At 36.4% G+C, this 24,158-nt stretch overlaps 1 protein-coding gene across 1 annotated transcript; it reads right to left on the bottom strand.

Moving 5' to 3' along the window:
* Positions 1 to 1,883: 1,883 nt before the first annotated feature.
* On the bottom strand, positions 1,884 to 23,797 carry LOC140153471 (cholesterol 24-hydroxylase-like). The gene is made up of 12 exons (XM_072176232.1): positions 23,592 to 23,797; positions 22,185 to 22,268; positions 20,251 to 20,335; positions 18,626 to 18,786; positions 17,819 to 17,957; positions 13,584 to 13,691; positions 11,650 to 11,875; positions 8,011 to 8,083; positions 6,625 to 6,709; positions 5,805 to 6,004; positions 4,829 to 4,895; positions 1,884 to 2,433 (listed from the first exon to the last, which is right to left on the bottom strand). Exons 1-12 carry the CDS (start codon positions 23,726 to 23,728, stop codon positions 2,296 to 2,298), a joined length of 1,503 nt encoding a protein of 500 aa, XP_072032333.1. The 5' UTR covers positions 23,729 to 23,797; the 3' UTR covers positions 1,884 to 2,295.
* Between the last annotated feature and the right edge of the window lie 361 nt (positions 23,798 to 24,158).

Here is a 24,158-nt window from a genome sequence, read left to right as displayed (position 1 = left end):
AAGCAACTATATTAGTGATACAGGCGGTTGTACAAACATGTATTATTGTAAGACCAATCTATTGTAATGTTTTTGTGCTGGGTGTCTGCCTTTTGTCTCTTCCTCATAAAAACTCTCATTAGAGGCATACATGCTTGTAGATAGAATTCTACAATATTTTGGTCCATTAATCTATTGCATAGAGTGTGCATACTTGCAGATCTTTCAAATTGCAATTGATAACAATTTGTTAAGGGTATATACACCCTGGCGAATTTTATGCCTATTTTGCATTTTCTCAAAATTATAGCGCATTGGTGACAAGTATTAAAGATATGTATATTATAGGGGCAAGGACTACAACTACTGCACTGGAAATTTTATTTCAACACAGACATTGTGTGACAACAGTTATGGAGTTACAGTCAAAAATGAGGGAAAACCAATATTTGATCAATAAATCAATAACTACTTGCTTTGAGTTGCTGAATTTTCAGTAGAGTAGTTGTAGTCCTTGCCCCTATAATATACATATCTTACTTGTCACCAATGTGATATAATTTTTGAGAAAAATGCAAAAATAGGCAAAAAATTGGCCAGGGGCGTAGTACCCCTTTAAGTAAATACATATATGATTTAAAAGCAAATACAGTAACAAAAATAATTATACAGTTGCAATTTTGCTTTCCTGAAAAAAATTAAAGGGGTCATGACAGCAATGCAGTGGAATCAGTAATATTTTGGCTAATAGAAAAACTTTACTTGGTTTCTTTACTAGTTTGGTTGGGTTCAAGCGCTATGCGCAATTTATTAATTCGTCCAGAAAATGTGTTGAGTCACTTTTGACATATTCGCGCATATCATGTTTGCACCACATAAAATTGACTTTCATGAGTATGCAATTGCAATTTTGCTTTTCAGAAAACAGTGGCATAAATGTTATTTGCAGTGGAATCAATAATATTTTGGCTAACAGAAAAACTTAAACTGGTTTCTTTCCTAGTTAAGGTTCAAGCGCTATGCCGAATTTACTTAATCGCCCAAATTGGGCCACTTTTGCCACGTTCAAGTTTGTACACGTCACGGTAAAAGCTCTCAAAATAACTGTGCAAGACATAGTGACGGATAACTTTGGCAATCTATTACATATGTGAGATGTAACGTTTTGAAAATATCTTTCAAGGGTCTACTTTTAATAGACACATGAATTGCTTAACATTAATGGTAACTTTATAATTTATGCTCAATACAATTTATGTACTCAACAATTTTGATAAATTTGTGAAAACAAGCCTTATACGTAGACTAGAAATTACTTAATTATAATTAAGAGAAGCAAATTTTCAGTGAAAAAACATAAAAAATCAGAGCGAAAATTTGTTTCTGGGTTCAAATCCAGACAGCGCCCATGTAATAGCATATTATTGTGGTAAATACTACAAAATTACATCTGTAAGTGCATTTTATTAAGCAAGAATGTGATTTACTTAGTGAAATTCTACCATGATTTGGCAATGAACTGGATGGAAGTTTAAGGTAGAATAGGGTTTTCCATGCAATTTACAGTGGCGGCACCAGGAATTTGTTTGCAGGGGGCATTGAGGGGGAAAAGTGAATTTGAGGGGGGCAAAATCACAAAATTTTGCGCAAAATTGCCGCAAAAAGTGGAATTGTTTGTAATTTCAGATTTTTACTGGGGGGGCAACAAGTTCTGACTGGGGGAGCATTTTCCCCCATGCCCCTCCCCCCCCATGGGGCCGCCACTGGCAATTTAGCGATTGTGACAGCCAGTTTTAAGCTTACTCACGCCATGCTCACATGATATGGCATGGATATTTTTGCATATTGGTCATTGAAACATTGCAGGAGAGGGGGTATTTATTACAAACAATGGGCTATTCCTTTCAAAATCCACACTACCCCTGTGGAAGATTTTGGAAATATCTTCCACAGGGGAGTATGTTTTTCAAATGTAATTGGTCAAAGTTAATCATTTTGAAACCTATACTCCCCCTGTATTATGGCTTTACCTATATCTTCCACAGCTGGAGTGAGTATTTCAAATGGAAGTTATCCAACTGTCTATTCTATTCAAAACTCATACTCCCTCTATGGAAGACTTTAGCTAAATCTTCCACAGGGGTAGTGTTAATTTCAATTGGAATAGCCCAATACAGTGGTTGCATATAACATGACACAGTTGATAACCAGTACTTTCATAGTAAGGCACAATTGTATATACCCCATCACTTTTTACATGTTACCTACGTCCCTTGGTAGATGCAAACAGTTTGCAGTAAAATGTTGAACTGCTGCTCACTTGGCAGTTAGATATACCATACATCCCTCCTTAGGTTTTAAGGTGATCTTTTGAATGACTGTGAATTTCTGTCCTGGCACTAATTCAAATTTAAACCTCTGGAGGAATTTGCTGAGAACAAGGCGCGCCTCAATCTGAAACAAAACAGAAGAAGGAACACTGTCAAAAAAAGCTATCTACGGTGACCCCTTCACCAGGTTACTTGTGTCTGGCCTAAGTTTCATCAGCATTATTTCCTAAATATCAGATGTCTAGTGCCTATACCAGAGATGCCAGTTTTCAGGTTTTAACCTGAATTCAGGTTTTTTGTGAGTTCAAATTCCTGTGTTTTTATATATTTTCAGCCTGTTTTGGGGCTTTTTGGCCTGCATACATGCCCTTTCCAGGTTTTTTGAGTGAAACTAACTGGCATCTCTGCTATACATAGTGACATTAAAAAATATGCATAACCTTATTTGAGTAGCTTCTACATAAGACAGGCTATAAGCAATACCACCCAAAATGGTAATAATAGAGGGCTATTCCAGTTAAATTCCTACTAGGGAAGACATGACCTTATACAGGGAGTGTGAACAAATTTCAAATGGGGTTACCTGAATGGGTGACTCCATTTGTAATTCACACTCCCATTGTGGGTGATTTAAGTCATATGTCTTCCATAGGGGTGTATGGATTTCAACTGGGACAGCCCATTTCAAATGAATTAGTGCTGGCACCTGCTTACAGGGATGTTCATTTTGACTGAAATTCTTTTAACCAACCATTTCACTGAACACACATCTGATATTGACTTATGTGGGGAAACAAAATGACTTAAATTCTACTCATGCACATACACAGATTATGTCCGACTTGTGTTGCAATATTTCAGAGGTGTGGTCCGATTTTTTATGTTCTGTTTTCTATCTTACATTGAGGCCTACCATTAACAGCATGCTCCAAATTGTGAGTTGTATTGCTCCAGCAGTTTTGATATGAATAAGCAAAAACAAGTATTCACCCATTGCACGGTTCCACAATATGTGACCGTACAGCACGAATGAGCCGTAAATGTCCTCAATTGTATTCTGAGTTACAGTGTAAAATGGGCATGAAGGTCATATCCATAGGTATTTCAATTTGGTGCTACGTGTATCTCATTAAATGAGGTACACGTAGCACCCAATTGAGGTACCTATGAATATGACCTTCATGCCCATTTTACACTGTAACTCAGAATACAATTGAGGACATTTACGGCTCATTCGTGCTGTACGGTCACATATGCGAGAAGAGCCTTGATCTGGCAGCATGCATGAACCAGTCATATAACATTGCATAAAGTTACGTAATACTTCCTTTCATGTCTATTGCCAGTTCGAGGCTCTCCCCGCATATGGCGGAACCGTGCAATAGGCAAATAGCAATGCTCCTGACTGCCCCATAGGATGGTACATTCACTTCCAGTGTGGTTGCCACAATTCACCATGTTTTTGTTCACTTCATTAATAACGAAAAATATCTCGGCGTTAAATTTTTACTGGGATAATAGGATAAATATGTGCCCATCCACCACAAACTGGTCGTAAAGTCGGCATTTTCCATTTTGAGATACAATCAAAAACAGTATATGGATTTCTATGTAAACTATATTAGAAATTTGACCTTTGATGAACCATAACTTCACCTCAAGATGTCCGATGAAGCTGGTTGAGGTGTCATTTTAAAGCTAAAAGTGCACTCTTTTACAATCTGCAATAAACAGAAAATGACCTAGGGCCGACTTTATTACTACCACTTCGTGGTGGATGGTCACATATATCATAAGCTCAGTTTTTATAAAGAGAAATGGGGGACGAGGCTGTTGATCGGGTCAAGGACCTTAGGTAAAATGCCCCTTCAAGGGAATATAATGAAATGAACAGGATGGTAATCAGAACATACATCTTTATATTGTACCACACTTTGTTTCACAATTAAAAGGGCATTTCGTGATCCACAGCCTCATCCCGCACTTTTCTCAAAAAAAGTTGAGATTTTTATACCACTGGATACCCCTGGCTACATAATGTTTATGTACCAAATATTTCTTGCAGATTTTTTCGTTTTGGCAAAAATATCACCAAATTTGAATTTCGTTCTGGTATACCAGAACGAAATTACAACAGTGGCCTATGGAGCAGTGTAATACACATAATCATGCATAACTCACAAAAGCAAAATCAGAATCAACTGAAATTTTGGGAATAAGCTTTTTTCGTGGATATCTACTGAAAAATGTCATAAAAAGAGGATGATAGGATCACGAAATCCTCCTTTAATAGATCAAACTTGCTATGCAAATTGAATTGCAATCAAAGAGATCAGAATCAGAATATATGTAACACTGATAAATCCTCCATATTGGACTGTCACATTGGGGGAATGATAACTAGCAGCTTTAAGCTTGAGCATTACAAAGGTTTGGGAGTAGCCCATTGCAAAGTACATATGGATGCAAGTACAATGTTATTGGCACACCTAGGATCATGTATTCTCATTGAGACTTACCATAGCAAATTGTTGACCAATACAAGATTTGGGTCCAAAGGAAAATGGAAAGTAGGTGTGCGGAGTCCTGCAACAAAAGAAAATATACATTTACTTTTATATGTATAAAAATTTGATCTTATGTGAATAGTTTTTTTGTATTAAGAGGTTGGTCACCCACCTTTGCACAGTATTTTTTGTGGGGCCTAAGAGCACATCAGACACACCAAATTGCATTGAGAATATGAGGAATGTCCTTCTGATATCAAATAATTTAGATTCTTTGATATTTGCGATAACATACAAATTTTATGGCAAATTATTAAAAATTCATATTTTCATATTTTTTATATTAAACTTTACAAGTCTAATGATATGTACTTAAAGTGTGTGTAGCTGGGAGGAAAACTCGTCCATATGAAATGTTGACCTTTCGTATCGAAGACCTAACATTTTTAGGTGTTTTGGGGGAAAAATGTTTATCTTCATTACGAAAGGTCAACATTTTCCTATGATGAATGGCTTTTCATTCCAGCTACATACACTTTAAGTACATATCACTAGATTTATAAAGTGTACTTTGAGGATCGTTAAATGTCAAAAATATCATTTTTTAATAATTGTCATAAAATTTGTATTATATTCCGAATTTCAAAAAATCAAATTTATTTGATATCAGAAGGATATTACTTGAATTCAGAATGCAGTATTCAGAATTTGGTGTATCTGATGTGCTCTCAGGTCCCACAAAAATACTGTGAAAACGTCGCTAGCGAAACCCTTAAGGAGAGGAATCAATTATGATTTTTGTTGACCCCAATTTATTTCACCAGGGACTGTCATGTTCCGACAACCTACAATATACCAATGCTCCTGCCCCCACTGGCTACGCTACTGTTCACTCATATATTAGCCACATCTATATATCAAAGTCAAGTTTTCAGAAGAATCCCATCTACAAATATATCATAAATTTCTGTTCGTTTCTTGCACTTACATATCTTCTTCTCTTTTGAATCTCTCTGGGTCAAATTTCTCAGCATTTTGGAAATACTCCTCAATACGTGCCATAGCATACCCATTGAATTGACATATTGTCCCTGCAGGGATTTTGTAACCAGCTATATTGCAGTCATAGGTTACCTTACGAGCTATGCCAGATGCAGGTCCCCAGAGCCGCAAGGTTTCCTTTAATACCTGCATATATAATACATGTATACAAAAATAATAATAGCATAAGGCAGTCACAATTGCTTCTTTCATCTTTGGTTACTTTTAGTTTCACAAACAGAGAAAAATGGTAGTAATCATGTGCGCTAGTTTGTAATGTTTGAATGTTTCCATGTTCCAGTTTATGATGCGTAAGCCTCTTCCCTTGTTTGTATGATTATATATTATTAGGCTGGCGGGTAAGCATCATTAATTGATGTCGTACACTGGTATGTAATGTGTTGTTTGTACTGTTTACCCCGACAGCTCATATCCATAAGTACCAGACTTGAGTCCTGTTTATCAGGGACAGTCTGTGTAGCTCAGTGGTGACAGAAAATGAATAAAAGTTCCTGCTTCTACCCCTCCCTGTATTGGTTTTTCCTGGGTTTTTTCTGGTTTATATGTGCATTTGCTCCAATTTTTCTTAGATTTTGACATTTGTATGGTAAAAGATTCTAAAAAGAAAATAATAATAAAATTTGATAGATTTTTTCGCACCATGCACAATAAATTGATTTAATTTGCAATTAATTAAAAAAAAATTTTTTTGCCAAAACATAATTTGACCCAATATGATCACAGAAATAACGTGTTGCTTAGCTTACCAAATTCATGTACTCCAGTCTGTTGATATCATCAAAGGTTATATTCACTCTATCACCAACAACTGTCTTCACTTCTTCTCTTAACCTGCAAAGTGATACATGAAACAATTATGATGCAACCAACAATCCACACACAAATTGTTTTTTCTAATCATGCTGGTTAAAGATACCCAAAGATTACCAAAGGGGTTGTGTATGATGAGGACCAAACTATGCAAGAGTACCCCCATAGAAATAAAATAGGGATCCCAGAGAGGTCATCCGAAGATATGGGTAGTGAACACCACATAAAAGGCAGCTATAGGCCCTGCATGCTTTTATTGATTGGCTCCAAACAAAGGATTTGAACCGGTGTCCTTCACCTTAATCATGGCGCAGGGCAGTCCACTAAATTATTGTCATCAACCTATTTTATCATAGAGCATGTTTATAGTGAGCCCAATAAATATTGGGGGTAAAACATCTAAGTCACACACTTTGATTCATCAAAACATATTCATACACTCTTATTTCAAAGCAGCCAAACAGAAAAGTGGTTAGAAAAGTACGCAGAGTGCATTGATTGTGTATAATGTGCACTCCATGTACTACGTGCAGTTTGATTTATTGTTCAGGCAGGTTGATGCATTTATATTTGGTTCTATTTTCCACCATTTTTAGTGATAATTTGTTATAAAAAACAGCAAAAATCACATATTGTTTTCTTCTGGTGTATGAAATAGGTTAATAAATGCGTATTACTTACTGCTTGAGAAATTAGACAAAATAACGTACTTATGTGTTATTTTACCTAATTTCTCTCCCAACAAGTAATACGCATTCATTAACCTATAAATAATTGCTGCAATAGGATTTGAACTGTTCACATGTGACCCAATTTTGACCAAAAGCTTTACATAATTGTTGACTGACTGACACACACACACTAGCTTCTATTGATCAAGTGGACTCCCATCAGTTAAGGGGGGTGCATTACCCCCGGGCCCGGGGTCCGAGAGGGTCCGTAAAAATGAAGAAAGCATACTTTAATGGGCCCATAAAAGCAAAGAAAAGAGACCTCAGGGGCCTGTAAAAAGAGGGCCCATGCGTTCATTTTACCCCCGGGCCTGTAATGGCTCTCGGCAGCACTGACTCCCATCACACACACACTGAATGGGCCATGCAATCATCCACATGAGTATATCTACTCTGCCTCATAACTGATCTCACAACTGTTGTGTTGGATGAGATATTGAGTGTTTGTTACTTTAAAATGGCATCAATAATGAGAAAAATCTATAAATGAAGCCCGCAGTTTCATAATCTATACACATGCATGACCAGAAAAACACGAAAAAAGGGCCATTTTCAAAGAATGAACATGAATTGCATATAAGGGGTTGTTACCTTTTCAATATCTTTGGATGTTGACCCAAAACTAGAACTGTAAATGACAACAGGTTCGCTGTAGTCTCTTGACCTGCAAACATACACACAAATAGCAATGATAAAGCTTAAAATCCAAAACAAAATCAATGGCTAAAAATCACTTATTAGTGCCTATTAACATCTCATCTGTATCAACAGTCAACATTAATAGGTAAATTTTCACGGGAAAATTTTCTGGACACATGACCAATGCGTATCAATGTGAGTGTAACCTCGAGCCTGATCTCTGACCCCCGGCGGTGACCTCGCTATTCAAGTCTTAGTAATTTTGAATTGGAATAGTATTTTTGACCGCAATTTTGATAGAAATTTGTGCATTGCAAATTTATTGAATATTATGTTATCTTAATTTTTCACAATATCATCAAAACGTAATTTCAAAAATATCTATGTACGGTAAAAAATATTTATCTACGGAAACTCTTACCATAACATTATTAACTTGCGATAAGTCACTTATTTTGCCTCAAAGGAAGAATTCTTCCTATTCAAATACATTGGAAGAACACCCGCTGTGCTCGGGGTCACATTCCATAATGCTAATATGTCTGCGCCCATGGGTGTCACGTGTCCAGAAAATTTTCCCGTGAAAATTTACTTAATAATTCTGACTGATCAAAGGCTCATTCAGTGATCCCAGAAAAAGTGTTAAAGGTGAACCTCATTGAAAATAAAGTTATATATCAATGAAAAGCTTATGATGCCAGGAAGCAGAAAAGAATATTTTTTATTTGCCTAACGCACCAGGATAGACATAATCTCCATGCAAAGATTGGATATTGGCACCCCCCCTAAATTACAAAACGAAATCGTTCAAATTGGGTGCTTTCGATGATGACGCCAGCACAGGGACACACAGTTACTTCCGGTTTGATTGTAAACACAATGTCCGTATTATTGTGGCATGCATCGGGCCAATGCACTAATTCAGTCATTGTCAACTTACTTTACATGAAAAATATCTTCAATAAAATAAGAATAACATGAAGGAAATATCATGATCAAATCAAGAATGAAGTTCCTGAATAAAGTGTGTGGATTTAAAAATGGGGAAAGTGCTGGCGGGTGATTTGGGATAGGCCAAGCCATCCACGATATGCATAGGGAATATTACAGTAAAGCACGAAGAGCGAAGATTCAGCGAATGAAAACAGATTGCAAAAATAACTGCTAGTGCTACCAGTTCAGATCGTCACACCAAGTTGAGATGAACTTATCACAATGAGAAAATGAAGGCATAGAATAAGGTACATGTACAGGATTTTTAATTATTTCTTAGCTTTACAACCGGTCATAGCCGGTCATGTATGATAGGCGACCTCGTATATACCGGATGAGCTCAGCTCAGTGACTGACTGAGTCTCACTACGCCGAGTGTTCAGTATCCGCGACTGTACTGTACTTGCAGACAAAATGACCGATTTGATATTCACATTCTGATATTTCCAACTTATTGCTACTTCATCAGCAAAATTTATTCCTGTAAATGTTCCAAATATAAGGGAACGATTGATCAAAATCTCCTGACAGTGCAAGTGCTACGAGGACGAAGCCCCGAACCGAGTCGCTGTGTTTGTGCATATCCGTCCCTGCCATTTCTTCAGCATCCAGCAGCAATTTACGCATCGTGTTCGGTAATCCATAAAACATGAATGTTTCACTTTTTCAGTACCGTACACTGATTGTACTATCATTAAAGAATCGTGACACAAGTGACAATATTTTAATTTTATTCAGATTTCAGAATTCCATCAAATAACGGTCTACTAAGCCTAAATTGTATTTATTTTATAATAAAGTATCTGCCGAGTATCTGTTTCTTTCAATCGCGATTGTGTGGAAAGAATGTATTACCGCAATGCGCTAAATATGAAAACCTTCATATGGGCTGGATTTGATGAAATCGGCGTTTTTTTATTATTTTTTTGATTACTTCAAGACGATATTTTTTTAAATCAGATATTTTAAAATGAATCAAGAATAGGAATGTTACAAACAAGTATTTAATTTGTTATTCGATCATGTTTATTCAGTCCATGACATGAACGGTAGCAGCAAGCATTTGCGCATGGGATTGATCCCAGCGCGAAATTCAAACTCAATTACCCAGTTATACCATGGTCGTACTAAATTTAGTACCCAGAGTTATGACTGATTTTGTCAAAAAGTTACGGAAAATGTATGTGTTGACAATAATTCTATTATTTCTAATATATATAGAAGGAACTAGCAACTTGAAGATTCCTCTAATTTCAAGCTTTATTGTCAAAATCAGACTTGCCGGGCAGCTTGCAAACTACAGGAAGCAAGTCTTGTTTACATGTTTCCGAGTAGGATCACGTGACTGTGAACCCTGAGCTTACGTCACGAGCATTCTCAAGGTCATAGACGATTGATTTGGGTGCTTTTTGGGCGCCTTAAAAAAGACCAAAAATTCATTCCTTTTTTTTAATTTTTCAGCTTTATTGGCCATAAAAAAAATCAGAAAAAATAATTTTTAGTATCCTGACATCATAAGCTTTCCATTGATATATAACTTTATTTTCAATGAGGTTCACCTTTAACAATTTTTTATAAACTGCCTAAAAGTAAAGGATAAGTCACTGAAGCTGTCATTAGGTATTTTTGAAATGAAAAGTTTGGCAAAAAACTACACTACCAGATTCTTACTGGGGCTGCCTGCACAGGTACACTGTTGCAAAGGTACTGGTCTGGTACTCACAGAGCACATGCACAGTACCACTGCTGCTACTGCTTCGTCAGCAGAGGTACTGCACTGGTACTCCCCTGGTACTGCACAATACCAGCCAAGTACCTAATTGGTGACGCCCTGTGCAGGCAATAGGAATCTGGTTGTGTAGGACTCAGCAGTAAGTATTGACAAAGTTGAAACCCCATTATTACCTAACATGCTAATGTCTTATTTAGTCTTAAATACCGGCCGCTTTCAGCTTAACCACTAGCAGGTTCTGTTAACACATCTACATGTATAAAACTAATAAAGGTGCCAAGTTTTGATGATTTTTATGATCCTCCTGAAGATGAGGCCTTTAAAATGATATACCCATTACTATGCAGGTTCTTATAAATACACACCCATATTATGGTGTCCCTCTGCATTGAAAAATATTACCCAGCCTCAAACACAATATAACTCAGTACCCGAGATGAGATTCCATCAATTTCAAGTATTTCCACTGCAGACCAGACTGGTAAATACAGTATTTAAATCAAATAAACGCCCGAAGGTTACACTTTCCCAAGAGGCGTTTATTCAAGGTCAATTTTAGAACGATAATTCCCGTTAAAATCATTAGGTATAAACTTAAAACTCACGCTAAAATGATGAACTATGAACTAGAAACACTGACTTCTGCTTCACTTCCGGGTTTCCAATCGAGATTTTCGCCAAAAAGTGACGCTATTATCGACCATGTGGGCAACTTGGTAAGCTTACTACACAAGATAGCATGAAAATATCAGCATTTTTGAAACATCTTGGTTGAAAAAAGTGGTGGGGGCGTTTATTTGAGGGTGGGGCCGACTATTTGACGAAATACGCGTCTACGGTAGATGTATTTGCACTGAGCTACCTACCTGCGAAGAAAAACAAAATGAATTCATCTATCATCACCTCCATCTTTTCTCTATCATCACCCTTCACTTCCTGTGATGATTTGATAATATAGGTTAAGATGTCTTCTTGTACTTCCTTGCCACTGTTCATCTCATCTATACGCTTGCTTAGACATTCTCTACCTGTTTCACGTATGGTCCGTATGGCTCTCCGTACCTCTTCCTTGTAACTGCTGTTCCAAGATTTCTGTGATAAAATCAAACAGTTGATTCAATTTTATTTGTATTTTTTTATAAATCCATCAAAAACAAATTCTAATTGACCATATACGAGGGGGTATCCAAAAGTTTTTGACATCACAGCTATACCAATGAAATTTTGTCAGTGTAATCACTGGTCCTTATGTACATTATGGTCCAAAAATGGTCTCATAAGTATGTTTACTTTCTTCACAGGTGGTGCTAGATGGGAAGTAGGCGCATAACCTTTTCATGATAAGATCCTCCACTTTCTTGAGTTTTTTTGCTGTGGCCGCAATCCCGCCGCATCATCCGTAAGTGATGGACGCCCACTTCTTGGCTCATCTGTGAGGGACATGTGGCCAGTTTAGAAATTCCTTTTTCAAAAAGCAATAGTGCCATGTGATGGGCAATCATCACCGTAGATTGCTTTCATTTCATCATAGATTTTCTGAGCATTGTAGGCCTAACCCTTCAAATGCAGGAACTTAATCACGCTGCGTGCCTCAATTTTCACCATCTTGCAGGTTATGTGCCTACTGTCCATCTAGCGCCACCTGTAAAGAAAGTAAACATACTTATAAGACAATTTTTGGACCATAATGTACATAAGGACCAGTGATTACACTGACAAAATTTCATCGGTATAGCTCTTTCACTTCTGGGTGATGTCAAAAACTTTTGGATACCCCTCGTAATGTGAAACATGGTCTGTGTGATCCTTAATTACAACTTGACTTTGTGAAGGCTGCACTCATATGTGACACGATCTGGTCCATGGGGGCCAAAGGCAACAAATATGAAATTCAGATACATACAGTCAAAAATGTGGAGTAAAAAACAATAAAATACATAAGAAAATAAACATCACAAAATTTCATAACTTTAGAACCAAGTATGCTAGAGCTTTGGTGTTTTCAGTATATGATAGCTTAATGTTTGTGTAAGGTAATAATCATTCTAACTCAATCGTCAAAAATGCCTCCTTTGGCCCCCATGAACCAGATCATGTCACATATTATGATATCATAAAAACACTTGATAGAAAAATCTTGAAAATTTGATGTTCCTTTCAAAAGTAATTGAAAAGGTTGTAGTATTTCGGCTCACTGGTTTCCTGAACAAAAACTCATTGCTTAAAGCACCCCAGTCTGCCTATAGACAGTTACATAGTATGGAGGCTGCACTACTCTAAGAACATAATAATTATATCATCACCACCCTAGACAAATTGTTCTTCTTGTTCTTCTGGATATATCTTTGACACCATCAACTATGAAATATTGCTTTAGTGTAAGTTAAACTTTCATATCGAAGGCTCTGCCCTAAGTGGCTACGTTTTTTACCATACAGGTAGACTTCAATCAATTTCTGTATATTGCACAATCTCTGCATCTTAATGTTTATGCTTTGGTGTCCCACAGGGGTCTGTCTTAGGCCCTTTACTATGCACTATGTACATATTGCCTCTTAATTAACTTAAGCCATCAGAAGCTTAAATTTAATCAATATGCAGACAACAATCAACTCTACTTGTCATTCAAGAAATCAAATGCTACTTCTGCAATATCTTCTATCCAAGACTGTCAGTGACATCAAAAGAAATGGATGACACAGGAATAGGCTAAGGCACTCTTTTTAGGTTTTTTTTTGGTGTGTTTCTTTTTACTAAATCACTGAATGGCACTTATATAAACATAAAAATAAAAACTTACTGAACTCATTGATGACCCTTCAAGTGCAGCCTCAAATGCAATCAACACAGTTTGGTTGAAGAAAGAGTTTTCATCTTCAATGATGCCAAGATCTAAATCAAAGGCAACCTGTTTATAATGAGATCAATGGAATAAGTGGAATAAGGATAAGGTTGTTCTCAATGAAATTTTGTGACAACGGTTATAAGAATGAATAAGTAAACATGGTGGTTTGAGAACCACAGGTGTTGGCTGCTTTTGCATTTATCTTGGGCATGTACATTGTTTTCTCCATTCAAATTTCCTAAAAATCCCAAAATTCTTATATTGCATTATTGTACCTCAGATGACCCTGAAATTACCCTCAAAATATTGTTGACAAATAATGTTGAATACCAAATGTAACAACATGAAAACCCACCCTAGCAGCAGTATTCCTTTATACATACATATTTCGATTTGTATAGACGAATCCAACGATCCAAGTGATGGTCAGAATTCATTCGGCCATTACTGGGTCCCCTCCACACCAAACTGGCGCTGTGACTGCCCAATTGGGTGGATTAAAGCCCCCTATAGAAATCAATGTTAAATTGTATTGTGTTGTGAACTTTCATCATTCTTTTGTCTATGTGCAACTAGGCCTGGCATTTTCGGGTAATTTTGTACCGGGTACCCGCCGCAATTTTGGGCGGGTAACTTGGTACCAAATTTCAAAAAAAAAAAAAAAAAAAAAAATTTTTCGGTTTTGTAGTGTCTCTGGACCTAGACCTAAATGCCAGGATCATTCATGGTTGACCTAAAAAAAAAAAAAAAAAAAAAAAATTTCAAGATATTTTGTTATTTTTTATATGAAAATTGATAATTTGTATTCATGTCATAGTCTATTAATGATTTCAAAATGTATTGAATTTGAATGCATTTTGAAATCATTAATAGACTATGACATGAATACAAATTATCAATTTTCATATTAAAAATAACAAAATATCTTGATTTTTTTTTTTTTTTTTTTAGGTCAACCATGAATGATCCTAGCATTTAGGTCTAGGAAATTTTTTTTCCAATTTTTTTTGAATTTCGGGTACCAGGGGAGGGTATTTCCTACCCGGGTAATGTAATCTCGGTCGGGTAAACGGGTAAAATGCCAGCCTTATGTGCAACACAGGTGATGGAATGCAGTTTAAAATCCCTGCCAAGGCCGCACCATTTCAGGTGTGTGAAATTGGATTTGTCTATAGCCTAATAATCAGTGATAAATAATAAATAATGTCATTTTGGTTCACTCTATTGGACAGCCATCAGCCCAAGGCCACTTACAATCAGTGATAAATAATAAATAATGTCATTTTGGTTCACTCTGTTGGACAGCCATCAGCCCAAGGCCACTTACAATCAGGGATAAATAATAAATAACGTCATTTTGTTTCACTCGGTTGGACAGCCATCAGCCCAAGGCCACTTACAATCAGTGATAAATAATAAATAATGTCATTTTGGTTCACTCTGTTGGACAGCCATCAGCCCAAGGCCACTTGCAATCAGTGATAAATAATAAATAATGTCATTTTGGTTCACTCTGTTGGACAGCCATCAGCCCAAGGCCACTTGCAATCAGTGATAAATAATAAATAATGTCATTTTGGTTCACTCAGTTGGACAGCCATCAGCCCAAGGCCACTTACAATCAGTGATAAATAATAAATAATGTCATTTTGGTTCACTCTGTTGGACAGCCATCAGCCCAAGGCCACTTGCAATCAGTGATAAATAATAAATAATGTCATTTTGGTTCACTCTGTTGGACAGCCATCAGCCCAAGGCCACTTGCAATCAGTGATAAATAATAAACTAGACTTAGCTGTGGTCTAAGACCACGAACACAGCCGTTTTGTGACCCCTTAATGACATTTGACCCCAAAATATATGAAAATCCCATAAACATTGGCTAATGTCAACGTATGTGTGCACGTGGCATCACTTTGCCATGTTATTTATGGCAGAAGGGGCATTTTGAAGGCTTTTATGTCTCAGACCGGAAGTGACCCCTTAATGACCTTCTACCCCAAATAAAAAATACCACGTGAACACTGAGTAACATCAATTCATGAGTGAATGTACCGTCTCTGTGCTATATTTTTCTTGGCTGATAAAGTTTTTTGAAGTTATTTCGTTTTATACCGGAAGTGACACCTTAATGACCTTTGACCTCAAATCTGTGCACACCCCATAGACACTGGGTAATAACAATGCATGTGTGTAAGTGGCATCACTGTCCTACGTAATTTGTGGGAGAAGATGCATTTTAAAGGTATTTTGTTTTAAACCGGAAGTGACCCCTTAATGACCTTTGACCCCAAATGAAAAAAATACCATATATACATTGGGTAAACACAATTCATATGTGAACATATCATCACTCTCCTATGTTTTTCTTAGTTTATACAATTTTTTGAAGATATTTCGATTTATACCGGATGTGACCCCTTAATGACCTTTGACCCAAAATCTGTGTACACCACATTGACACTGGTTAATAACAATGCATGTGTGCAAGTGGTGTCATTGTCCTACGTAATTTGTGGGAGAAGATGCATTTTAAAGGTATTTTGTTTTAAACCGAAGTGACCCCTTAATGACCTTTTGACCCCAAATAAAAAATACCACATGTACATTGGGTAACTGCAATTCAAATGTGAACATACCGTTACTGTCCTATGTTTTCCTGAGCTGATAACAAAATTTGAAGGTATTCCGTTTTATGCGGAAGTGACCCCTTAATGACCTTTGACCCCAAATATGTGTACACCTTATAGACACTGGGTAATTACAATGCATGTGTGCAAGTTAAGTCACTGTCCTCGTAATTTGTAGGAGAAGGTGCATTTTGAGTTGAAATCACGTTTTTGACCCCTGTGACTCCCAGCATGACCTTTGACCCCACGAGTTTCATGTGACATGTAGGGGCAAGGTCAATGATCATTGTGACGAAGTTAGGTCAAAATCGATGTAAGCATGTGAGTGCTAGAGCAAATGTAATGGTTGACAGAAGAAAGAAGAAGAAAGAAGAAAGAAGAAAGAAAGAAAGAACCTGTAAGAAAAAAGACACAGCCGTGACTAACGTCACGGCTGTGTAATAATGTCATTTTGGTTCACTCAGTTGGACAGCCATCAGCCCAAGGCCACTTACAATCAGTGATGAATAATAAATAATGTCATTTTGGTTCACTCTGTTGGACAGCCATCAGCCCAAGGCCACTTACAATCAGGGATACCCAGCAAACACAAAAACGTTTTAAAAATGTTTTAAGTAAGTTATATTTTGGCTTTTGGTTTAGGTAAAAACGTTTTAATAACATTAAAATGTCTGGTTATATAAAGGTCATGATAACGTTTTAAAATGTTTTGTATGAAAACACACTACAACAATATTTTTAAATGTTTTCAAAAACTGTTATTGTAAACTATTTTTACAAACATTTTTGCCAAATATTGTGTCAATACTTAAATAACATTATGTTAAAATGTTTGAACCCAGCAAACACAGAAATGTTCTTAAAATGTTTTTTTCAAAACCTTTTAATAACATTTAAATGTCGGGATATATAAAGGTCATGAAAACGTTTTTAAAACGTTATTGAAAATATTTTGGGCAAACATTTTTTCGCAAAATATTTTTTCAACCCCAAAATAACATTCTGTTTAAAATGTTTTGTATCAAGTTTTCAAGAATGTTTTGGAATGTTATTAAAACGTTTTTATACCCTTTATATAACCCGACATTTAAACATTTTCTGTAAAACATTTTTGTTTGCTGAGCAGTAGATTATCAAAAATGTTTTTTAAGGTTATGAAAACGTTTTATACTCTTAATATACCCTTTATATAACCCGACATTTAAACATTTTCTGACAACCTTTTATAACCTTTTGCGAATGATGTCGAAAACGTTTTGTGTTTGCTGGGTAAATAATAAATAATGTCATTTTGGTTCACTCTGTTGGACTGCCATCAGCAGGGACCAAGAAAATCCCTAAAAGGAAAACCAACTGGCAACCCAAAAATCACGCTGGAAATCCCTCTAGCGTCGGTTGTCAGTAACTGCAGTCATTCCTCATCAAGTGTTGACAAAGGCAACTGTGGTTGTTGAAACGTTCACAAGTAAGTGTATAATTGGATCAGATACAAGGAACTTTAGTTACTGAGTTAATTTGGAATTTCTGTCAAGAAGCCTTTGATAGTGTTTAATAAATTACCTTTGATATGACATCAAGTGTCACTCTGTTAAGATGCTCTACCATGGATATAGGTGTTTTCCCGTCAGCTTTTTCAGATAACTTATCAAGGAACAGCTCAGTGCTGGCATTGAATGGGTCCATGAAATCTTTAAGAAATCTGACAAAAATGGCCAAAATAGTAATAATGAATATATCTTGTAAACAAAGGGAATAGAGTATAATACAATAAAAAAGGTATGCACTATTGTACACATTCAAGAAATCAAATCAAGTCTGGTGATGGATTTTGGTGGAGCTTTGCAATTTATGTGAGTCCGAAAGGCTATAGAGAAGGCTGATCAAGATGACATGCATCAAAACATGGATTAAATCTTCCATGTTAGTTTGTCGTTCATTGTGGGGAAATATTGTATCTCCAGCATTTTTGGAAAGGTCCAAAATTGCACATTTTAAGCTTGCATGTTACAAAGAAGTTACTTAAAATCATAGTTTGCTCGGCGCATAGCAACATTATTCAGAGGTACCCTATTTGCCCTCCATGAGCAACCTGCAAACATGAATCGGTACTCTTTGGTTCTACCTTGCTAGAAGTCTCTTGGATGAGCTATACTGCAAGATTATACTTTATCACAGAACAGGGAAAACAAATGAATAGATGCGCACACAAAATAAGTATCTGAAACCTGATTAATAAATTTAGTAAAGCACACAAGTTTTGCTGTGCTGCCCATTCTAGTTTTCAAAAAGTAGTTTTCAAGAGTACAGATCTTTCTGACTTCCCCTGTATAAAATACAAAAACAAAAAAGGGTGAGAAATTTGTTTACCTGCGGTGAAAGGCTTTGTTTAAAATCACCCTACGTTTATGCCATTCTTCATTGTTTGGTTCTGTCAGCAGCCCCCTACCCATAAGCCGCTGACCAAAAAGATTTCGCAAAAACACATGGAATTCTGGTGGCTTTGGATTCCTTTTATCCAGCATTATGGCCTGAAACAAACAAGTTCATAATACTCAGTGGATTATTAATATTTCCATGGCAAATCCCAGCTCAAGTATGACCAAGTGCAGAGCAACCCTGGCCCTTAAAGGAGTGTTTACGTGATCCTAGCATCCTCTTTTTATGACATTTTTCAGTACATATCCACGAAAAAAGCCTATTCCCAAAATTTCAGTTGATTCCGATTTTGCGTTTGCGAGTTATGCATGATTATGTGTATTACACTGCTCCATAGACAATGCGTTGTAATTTCGTTCTGGTGCACCAGAACGAAATTCAAATTTCACGATATCTTTGCAAAACGAATTAATCTGCAAGAAATATTTTGTACATAAACATTATGTAGCCAGAGGTTTCCAGTGATATAAAAATCTCACCTTTTTTTGAGAAAAGTGGGGGGATGAGGCTGTGGATCACGAAATGCCCCTTTAAATGCAAACCACGGCCCATTTTGCTGATTGGAAAAACCCTGGTAAGTTACAACCAAACCCTGGCTCTCACACAGCTGAAGTCCCCGCCCAATTTCCAGGGGCTTTAGCTGGCGTCAATCTTATACCACCAGTTCCTGGCCAACATTTGGCACCCCTGGACAAATTTTCTGTCAAATCCCGGGTTACATGATGTCAAGTCCCGGGCGATCCATGAGGGGCGTGCCGGCTTTCTTGGTTGGGGAAAAAATAAAATTTCGGGGCACAGGCGAAAAAAATTGCAGTTCGTCATACAATACATAGAGACTGTATGTCTTGAGCTTCCCAAAAAGGCTTTATTTGGATGATGTGCGCGCGTAACACAAAAAAAAAAAAAAGGTATTTTACACTATTTTTGCTGAAAAGGGCTTTATTGTTACAATGTGCACGCATAGCGTGGGAAAAAATTTGTGTTTTACACTATTTTGGCCCTGAATTTTTTGTTAGAAAAGGGCTCCTTGCCCTTTTCTTTTCTTTGCCCTCCTGATTTTCTCTTTCATTTTTTGTCAGAGGGGCACTTTTTCTTTCATTTTTTGTCAGGGGGCACTCTGAAGGACCACATTTTTTTCAAGACTCGCACTCAGCTGTACAAGACTCTTAACTTGTGCCCCTACTGTTTATCTGTGTAATTGTGTCCCTACATCAAGTTAATTGGTATGTATACCTTGCTGTTTCTTCCGAGTTAAAAATGACAGTTAAATCACATACATATACTTTGATCAGCTCGTAATAGACGGGAAATGTTAGGTTTTTCCCACTACGCCGAAAAGTAGACCCACGTTAAGTTGACCTGTCTGGTCTATATTTTGTGTGTCAAAGAAAGTAGGCAAAGTATAAGACTTGGATTAATAATTTGTGATGCTTCTGGCAAGATGTCACAAAAGCAATTTTCAAAATAAAATATTTTCATATTAATCCGCGATGTTATAAGGACCGCCGATTACGAGCTGATCAAAGTATAGTTACAATCACTGAGGTCTCACATACCTTTAATGCTTTTGGCTCAAGGATAATTACTATTGACACATGTAGCACATGCATACAATACACTAGGCTGCCAGTTTTCTTGTACCTATTTTATGAAACAAAAGATAGTAATAAAAAAAACCCATTAGGCTAACAAAATTTCTGCAAAATATGATGTAATGCACATGTAATGCTTTGTATTGAGAGATTTTTATGTTTGTGCACTTAACAAATTTATTCTAATGCATCCCATAGTCCATTTGGACTTGATAATGCTTGAACTTTCTGCAGCTCAACATCTTCAGTCAGACGTGTATTTATTGAAAATACTATGGATATAATGCGATTCAAATTAATGTAGGACATGGGGCTGAACACAATTTCCATCCCACATTTCCCCATTAAAGTTACAGTGTAATTCCTGTGTCTGTTACAGGATGCCATGTGAATAACCCTTAGACACAGACCAACCAACACTCACTCGTTTCAACGGTGCTGGGCATGGAATATACACATACACAGCGGCCGGGATCTATATGTTTACGCTGCCGAAATTAACAAAACAAACCACATTTAAAACATAAATAAAACACATATTTTGAATACTATACACCAAAATATGACATTGGAGGGAAAAAAAACGTTGACACTGGTGTTTTTTCAGACTTTTGGGTTGGTCGATAAGGGCAAGTCAACTTGACTGGAGCTCACTTGTATTTCAACTTGTAAATTATCCGTATACACAGGCTTTCAAAAAGTACCCTATGGGGTTTTGCTTTTGTGTAAAAACACACCCTAAACAAATTACATGTGCTTAATGTTTTTCATACCGGTACCATTTTTGCCATTTTTAGGACTGAATTGTAGCATTCTATTGAAATATAACTGTTGAAATACAAGTGACTCCCAAGATTTGAGTACGCAACATGTTATATTGCACTACAAAATAGCAAGACTATGTGCATATGAGTCAACTTTGGTCAATCAGTTGGGCATCAAGCTAACTTCATTTTCATTGGTGAGCAAATGTGGGTATATTCCAAACAAAGACCAAAATTTGAAGCACAGTAAGAGTGGGCTTACAAATGACTCCAACAAGCTCACCATGAGATCATAGATGAAGCAAAATAACTTTTAACATTAGTTACCTTCTTTGTTTTTGTAGGCAAACATTTTGTTGTTTTTGTTTGCAAATTTGTTGATAATATACAGCATAGCAGCCTGCACTGAATTGGCAAAGCAAACTCAGCAAAACCATTATGTTTACATGACAACACACCCGAAAAAGTTTGCGAGTGAGTATACCGTCAGTATATGAGGTACCGTAACATATTTCCATATGGTATGGTATAATAACAGGGGTGCGATATGGGAAATCTGGAAGTCACTAAATGGTGCCTCTCTTCCAATAAGTATTATAATTAAGAAATAAAGGGTAATGCATTATCCTTTACACACAAATAATGTGTCCAAGGCAGTAAAAACGAAAATAATGGGTGAGGCGCAGCCGAACCCATTATTTAAACATTTTTACTCCCGAGGACACATTATTTGTGTGTAAAGGATAATGCTACATCCTTTACTTCTATTCTATTACCACAAAATAGTGCGATTTAAAGAAAAATATCACTTTTTGCCCAAATATTTGAAGTTGTTTACCTCAAGGTGTAATGCGTATGCATAGTCAAAGCATAATTGACAGCGAGTATTGAACATGTAACCAAGCGTAATGCTTTGTGGATATGTGTAACGGCGCTAATATACTGCATCGCGCTTTGCTGTTCGATCACTGTTATGCGAGAAGAACATAAAGTTCATTGCCCTGGCCACTTTATTGTTAATTAATGGTCTTTCACGTGATGCGTTTCAACAAATCACAGTGCGCAATTTTGAATAATGGGTCGTGGAGGTAATTAATAGAATGTACAAAAACATTGTGGACTCATGGTACTTACCATTCAAACATCAATGCATCAATACACAGGTCATCTTCTCCATGTATAGCTTTATTAAACAATTTCATGTGTCCAAAATAGAAGCTGTTGCAAGAATAATGAACAAAACAAAAACAATCAGACAGACAGCGCATTGATATCCTTATAGATGGCCTATTATTTCCGGGGGTGGGGGGGGGGGGGCAAGGTCAAAAATGGGGTGATATGGTATAGTGCCCAAAATTTCACATCATTAACAATCAAAAATAGCTTTTTACCCAATATTACAGTACAAAGTAGACAAAACTCTTTTATTTCTTTTCAAAATGCGCGTGAAGCATGCCGAAATTTCAATTTTGAGGACCAATTGTTCAAAAAAAAGGGGGTCATTCAGTGTAGGCTACTGAAAAAAACGGAGTCATTGGGTGTAGGATTTGCCAAAAATAATGGGGTCACTGACTCACTTCATGGACACATGACTTATGTCAATATATGCAGGTCCCCGGTATTATTTACATCATAATTGAAATTTTAACAGACTTGCTACTGTCAAATTTTGCAAATCAATATTGATGATGTTGTATCACTTTCACGACTCACTAAATCTTAGCTTTAAATTTCACAAACTGACACTGTCAGGTCAATTAAAAATCAATTTGGTAGCCAATACTTAATTATTCCCAAAGTTCTTACAAGAAGTGGTCATAGAAAAATTATGCTGCATTACGATATTTGTTAGTTTTGTTCATGCCTTGTAACCCCAGCTGCATACATTCTACTAGCGCTGTCAATTTCCAAATTTAAAAATTTAAAAAAACAAAAACAATTTAAACTATTAAAATGTAGTCCAGTAAAAATATGGTGTGCACTTTTTTCAATAATTTCAAATTGTTTTCAAAAGGGTTCCAGCCTTTGTTTTGGACCTCCAATAGTTTTTGTTTATCAAATTTTCTAAAAGTTTAAAGAGCCACCTGTCTGTTTACAGTACACACATTTAAAAAGCAATAATGTGTGATTTACATAAAAAATAGATTCCTATTTAAATGTTAGTTTTCACTGATAGCTACTGATCACATTGCCCTCTTTTAATTTTGAGCCAAACAAATGAGGTAAAACGAAGAAAATTGGTATTTTATTCCAGTGCCTACAATGCGTATATTTATAGTTCAAACAAGATGTATAAGATGAATAGCGATATACACAAAGTTTATGCATCAAGTCACTTATTCAATGATTCGATATGCAGGCAACATAGCAGCACTCGATCGGTGAGCTGCAGAATAAAACAGGGGATACCCGGGCATTTATGTATACCAATGGCCATTACAATGGTGCAAAAAAATAGAAATTCAAAAAAAATTGAGGGCGTTGCTGTGGAGCATATCACACATTATGGCTTTATACACGACAGCCCTACATTCTACCCACCTGGGCATTGGCACACATGGTATATGAGCATACTTTCTTCGGTTCCAATAAATGTATCCAGTGAATGCCAAGAATGCTATCATCAAGCCAACAATGATAAACACAGCGATATAACTAAGAATAAGTCCAACAACCATCTTGAGTTGAGTGATATTGAGTTAATGTCCAGTAGAATCCACTCCTGGTTATCGGAAAAACAAAATAAAATGAAATCACAAATTTCAGTATGGTAATGAGAAAAACAGAAATGATCCTTACGACATTCTATTGTTACAAACAAATAACCCCAAAGGTAAAAGTTTAGGGGTCAAAGATCAAATTTCAAAATTGGTCCAATCAAGCTCAAATTCAAAACATATCAGGGTCATTCGGGGGTCAACCTTTTTGCACCGTGGGTTATTTATTCTGTAATGTTGAAATTTGGATGAAAGTTATTTCAATGAGTCAACTGTATCCTTAAAAGCAAGATTTACCTATTTTGGACAGTCTAAAATTTTGCTGAAGTGTAATTTTAGCAACATTTTTGATGCAATCGCCTGTCGTGATCGGCTGTGTTTACTTCTGAAC

Source organism: Amphiura filiformis, chromosome 5 (assembly GCF_039555335.1).
Source record: "Amphiura filiformis chromosome 5, Afil_fr2py, whole genome shotgun sequence".
NCBI classification, from domain to species: Eukaryota; Metazoa; Echinodermata; class Ophiuroidea; order Amphilepidida; family Amphiuridae; genus Amphiura; species Amphiura filiformis.
The sequence above is the reverse complement of the archived record's forward strand: the minus strand, read 5'-3'. Positions and strand labels throughout refer to the sequence as shown.